At 45.1% G+C, this 4,931-nt stretch overlaps 1 protein-coding gene across 1 annotated transcript; it reads right to left on the reverse strand.

Moving 5' to 3' along the window:
* Positions 1-1,469: 1,469 nt before the first annotated feature.
* On the reverse strand, positions 1,470-4,550 carry LOC121936746 (hepatoma-derived growth factor-related protein 2-like). Its single transcript, XM_042479289.1, has 3 exons — positions 4,322-4,550; positions 2,832-2,964; positions 1,470-2,219 (listed from the first exon to the last, which is right to left on the reverse strand). Exons 1-3 carry the CDS (start codon positions 4,500-4,502, stop codon positions 2,132-2,134), a joined length of 402 nt encoding a protein of 133 aa, XP_042335223.1. The 5' UTR covers positions 4,503-4,550; the 3' UTR covers positions 1,470-2,131.
* Positions 4,551-4,931: the final 381 nt, after the last annotated feature.

Genomic DNA, 4,931 nt, shown 5'->3' on the forward strand with positions numbered 1-4,931 from the left:
CTTGAAAATCCAGGAAATGTATGATCCCAAAGGTTGCGATGAAGGATCCCCTTCCAAGAAGGAAAAAGAGGAAGTGGTGCGCTCTTCTGGCAAAGCGGAAGACATCTTGAAAATCCAGCAAGCTTATGATCCGAAAGGTTGTGATGACGAAACACCATCCAGGACAGAGAAGAAAGAGGTTCGACCTTCTGGCAAACAGGAGGAGTGGACCATCATGAAATTCTTCCAGTCTTATATTCCCAAAAGTCGCAGCGATGAAGCCCCTGCTGTCAAAGTGGCAACCCCACCTCCAACCAAACAGGAGGTCAAGGAAGTAGTCCCACCTGCCAGGCACCAGGAGACCAAAGAGTGGGACATACTGAAAATCCAGAAAGCCTATGACCCCCAAGGTTGCAAGGATGAAGACAACTAGAGACATGCCCTGGGGCTGGGATGCATGGCTTGGACTCTGCCAAGTGAGTTTGCCGAATTTGCAGGGTTTTCCATTTATAAGGGTTGATGGTGTATTCTGCCTCCAAGGGAGAGGTTTGGGGCTCAGGTTAATAAAAGTATAAGAGGTGATTTGGAGCTTCATTTCAAATATGGCTATGCGTGTTTTTATACATGACAGGCACTTGCCATGTTTTTCCTGGTCTAAGCCATATTAGCCAGTGCCTGTCATGTATAATTCAGTTTTCTCCTAAAACAGAACAAATCAGATGCAATGTGATATCATTTTGTTCCAATTCTGGTTAAATATCACTCTCCCCTCTCTATTCTGGGGGTAAACCTATTTGTTGTTGTGTGCCTTCAAGTTGTTTCTGACTGACAGCAGCCCTACCATGCTTTTTCTGGGGCTGAGAATACCTGACTCGTCCAGGGTCACCAAATGGGTTTCTATGGCCAAGCAGGGAATCAAACCCTGGGCTCCAGAGTTAATAGTTCAATGCCCAAACCACTACACCACATTGGCTCTTGTATCTACTATAAAGCACAGTATTTTTGTGGTGGTTTGCCTATTTTTCATGATTACATTTTGAATCCTAGGACAGCCTGAAGTGGAAGCAGGCTGCCGTTTCCTCACCCATCCTAATACATGCACCTTGGCTCACTTGCCTCAGTAACTTCTCAGGTTTTGTTGGTCAATTGGCAAAGACAATTGGAGTTCTGTTTTGGAGTAGATAGGGAGATAACTTTTAAATTTACTTTATTTTCATTGCAACCATGTGAGGTACTCCTGTCCCCTTTTTGGCTGCAATACATGAATTTTCCTAGAGAAAATTCCACCTACATGTTGCAAAAACAGGTACATCATCCTTTCCCACTTTTTCAGTATGTGTCTCTTGATGATGCTTAATACCAAAGTTCAGACCCCAGCAAAAGAACTTTGCTGATAAACCTTTGCATCTTATGATTTCAAAGAAATCATTCTAGTTCTGGTGGTGCTTATTTTATAATAATAGTCAAAGAAATGGGCATGAAACACAGTATTTTTCATCAATGTGTTGATTTTATCCTCCCTCCTTGCTCAAAAATCCCTTTTGTTCTACATGTTTGATGTCACACGCTTTAACTGGTGATCTATTTGCTTGACACCACAAATCTGGTACTTAAGTTGTTTGCCCCTTCCTGGCCTAAACTGGGCTTTTGGTAAACGAAAGCCTTTCTGCACTCTTCTCCTTCCTTGCCCAACAGAGACAGAAAGAGAAAGAGAAAAAAAAATCGAGGAAACAAAGTTCGACAAAGATAAATGGCCTCTTTTTTTCATTAAAAAAACAACCCTTTATATATTCATTTCATGTCTGTTTGAAATCACAAGGGGCAAAGGCAAAAGGGAAGGGGGGAAATGGGGGGAAAGAAATAAACGGGACCAATACAAACGTGCAACGGCATAGGATGGCCCCCAGGAGATGGTCGTTCTCTGGAGAGCGATAGAGGATAAGGGACGGAGGGGATGGCAAGGAAGAGGAGAGAGAGCAGGGAGGAAGGACCATGACCTAGAAATGTCATCTACTGCGTGGCTTGGAAAACATCTCTGAAACACAGGGCACAGCGGCAGAGGCCAGGCCTGCAGGGGTGGCAATGCTGGGACACCCCCGGGTGCTGTCACCATTATCGCTGCTTCCCCGCAGGGGCTTCTTTTCGTTGGCCCTCAGCTGTCATCGTCCTCATCCTCTGAGTCCGACTCTGGGGGAATCCTCTCCCGCTCTGCCCCTTCCGTCTTGGGATAGTCACGCGCTCTGGGGGGAACGAGGGAAGAAAAGAGGCAGGATAGAAAGAAAGAGAAACAATATCGATCTTTGGCCATGGTGAAGGGGCAAGGGTATATTGCAATCGTCGGCCTTTCAGACTATGGACTGCAGCTCCCGTCACATCCAAGGTGGTTAGGGGGTGATGGGAGCTCTTGTCCAACATGTCTAGGGACAGAGTAGAGGCCCTTTTTAAAAGCATGTTGTAGAATAAGGGGAGCCTATCACTAATTCCGTCGCCTTGAAACACAGGATACCAAGGTATGAGACCAAGGGTTGAGCCTAGTCTAGCATTTCCTCCTCGCATGAGGACTCGCCAGGATTTTAGGTAAAAAGAGAGATCTTTCCTTCCACTGAGACTACCCTTACCTTCCACTCCACCCCTTTTAGCAGGGATTTTCTGTACACAGTTAGTCAAGAAGAAGGCTGACACACACACCTGTTCCAAATATGGAATTCTGAAATATGGGTCTGAATAGTCAAAGAGCCTGGGCTTTTCTACCCCCGCTATCCCTTCTGATGGAAAATTACTCAACAATTTCCACCAGCTGGCTATAAGCTTTGATGCACTTGGTTTTGACCCAACACCGCCACACTCCTTACTCGTTGTGGGTGTTTTCGGGAGATGCCCCTCTCTTGGTGTCTCCAGAAGTCCAGTCGTCGTCCCTGTCCTTGTTCTCTGCTATGGCCTCCCCTTTCTGGGCCGCTGATTCACCATTCACAGGGGCTGGGAGATCTGTAAGGAAGGGACAGAGTTTAATCCCAAGGGAAGAGATGGAGGCAGTCTGAAAACAATCACCAGTTAAATGTCCCATTCCAAAGGATCAGATGGCCAAATACCCATCTTGGCTGGTTTTTCCTACTACTGGTCTGGGATGGAGCCAACTTGACTGTCAAGACTGATCTTCAACAAGAGAATCCTGAAAATTCATAGCCATATTAGTCTGGAATGTCAGTCTCCAAAGGGATCTTGTAGCACCTTTGAGACTAACTGTGCAAAAGAAGTTGCAGTCTAAGCTTTCATAGACTTAGGTCTACTTTGTGCATCTGAGGAAGTTATGCCATGTCTATGAAAACTAACACTACAACTTCTTTCACTCAGTCTCAAAGGTGCTACAAGATCCCTTTGCAGACTGAGCAGAATCCTGTAAGGTTCCCTCTTCTGACAAAAACTGGAGGACAACACAAACTTCGCATGCCCTTTTCCTCCATCCCGCTCACAATTGTTAAATCTCCAGCAGAGGGTCTAATGCAAGGGTTGACAAAGTATAGGCCACATGTCCCCTGACCCACTTACATGGCCCTAAAATCACCCAGGGAACACCCCTGTGCACTAGCCAATGTTTTTTAAACATGGGGGGTGGTGGTTTTCTTCCTTCCTTCCTTCCTTTTTTTGCTTGTTTAACCACACTACAACCTTTAAAGTCCTGTCCCCCCAGCTCCTGAAAAATAGCCAGAAATCAAATAAAAAGAAGGGGAGCTGATGTCAATTCCTGTTTGCCCACAACACCCCAGTGCAATCCATTATAGTAAATAATAATAATAATAATAATAATTATTATTATTATTATTATTATTATTATTATTTTATTTATATTTCCCACTTCTCCCAAGGATCAAAGTGGGATCACATCATTAAAAATGCAATACTAATACAAACAGTGATTACAAAATACTAATACTGAGTTACAACATTCCTATTAGTGCCTTAAAATATCTAATCATAAAATAATCCTATAATCACCGTCAAGCGTGGAGCATTTATCATAGTCTTATACGAAGCATTTATCGCAGTCTTATACAAAATCAGGTGGATTCTGTATAAGAATATTATGAATGGAAACCACTTCCTTTGTTTAAAAAAAGGCCACTCCTTGACCTAAGTTAAGCAGGAGGTGGGACATAATCATGGCAGAAATGCACCCCATGAACCCTAAAGAGAACTGGGAGGAAAAAGCGTTTTATGCAAAAATGCCCCCCTGTCCAACAGGGACACATAGCGACAAAAAGTGAACACAGTACCTTTCCCCCAACCATTTGCCCATCACTCATCTGACCCTGGCACAATGCCACCCCAAACGCCATTGCCTTACCAGCATTTGTCTCTTCTCTCCTCTCCTCCTGCCTTTCCCCTTCTGGCAATTTCTCCTTGTCTTTGTCCTCTTCAGCTTTGTCCTTCTCCGAGTCGGTCCGGTTGACCTTCTGGTTCGCCCCCACTTTGGGCCCTAGGACACGGGACTTCAGGCATGTGTACACTTCGGCTGCCTTCTCCATCACATCCTTGTTCGCTTTGTAACGCCGGATCTTCAAACACAGAGACAAGAGAGACGACTATGAAAGCCCTGCTTGTCAGAGTTCAAAATGGCGGGGCCACGGGTGACCCGATGAAGGAAATCCTAGCCTTAAGGACAACGGGTCCAACACAGCCGGGAGGTATCAAGTGAAGGAAAACAGCCCTGTGGCTGAGCATGGTTGAGACTAGGCTGGGCTCAGCCAGAAAGAGAGCAGGTCAACCTAGTTTTCCCACAGAAGGGAATTATTTTGTCTGGGACAATCACACAGAAGGCCCCGTCCTGTGTCTTCATCACGTGTCCATAATGGTGAAACTGAAGAGAAAGCCCTCCCTGCCTTCTCAACTTAAGATCTTAGAGGAGAGCATGGTGACTTGCCAATGCAAGAGAGGGAAGTCTTATTCTAAATATG

This window comes from Sceloporus undulatus, chromosome 7, assembly GCF_019175285.1.
Source record: "Sceloporus undulatus isolate JIND9_A2432 ecotype Alabama chromosome 7, SceUnd_v1.1, whole genome shotgun sequence".
Taxonomy (NCBI): Eukaryota; Metazoa; Chordata; class Lepidosauria; order Squamata; family Phrynosomatidae; genus Sceloporus; species Sceloporus undulatus.

What these genes read in the sequence shown, in the direction of transcription:
- LOC121936746 (XM_042479289.1), bottom strand. Translation starts at nt 4,502, where the DNA reads ATGGAGAAGGCAGCCGAAGTGTACACATGCCTGAAGTCCCGTGTCCTA. An exon ending in GAGAGAAGAGACAAATGCTG is followed by an intron (nt 2,965 to 4,321) that starts GTAAGGCAATGG and finishes CCTTCCTTACAG; the next exon opens with ATCTCCCAGCCCCTGTGAAT. An exon ending in CCCGAAAACACCCACAACGA is followed by an intron (nt 2,220 to 2,831) that starts GTAAGGAGTGTG and finishes CGTTCCCCCCAG; the next exon opens with AGCGCGTGACTATCCCAAGA.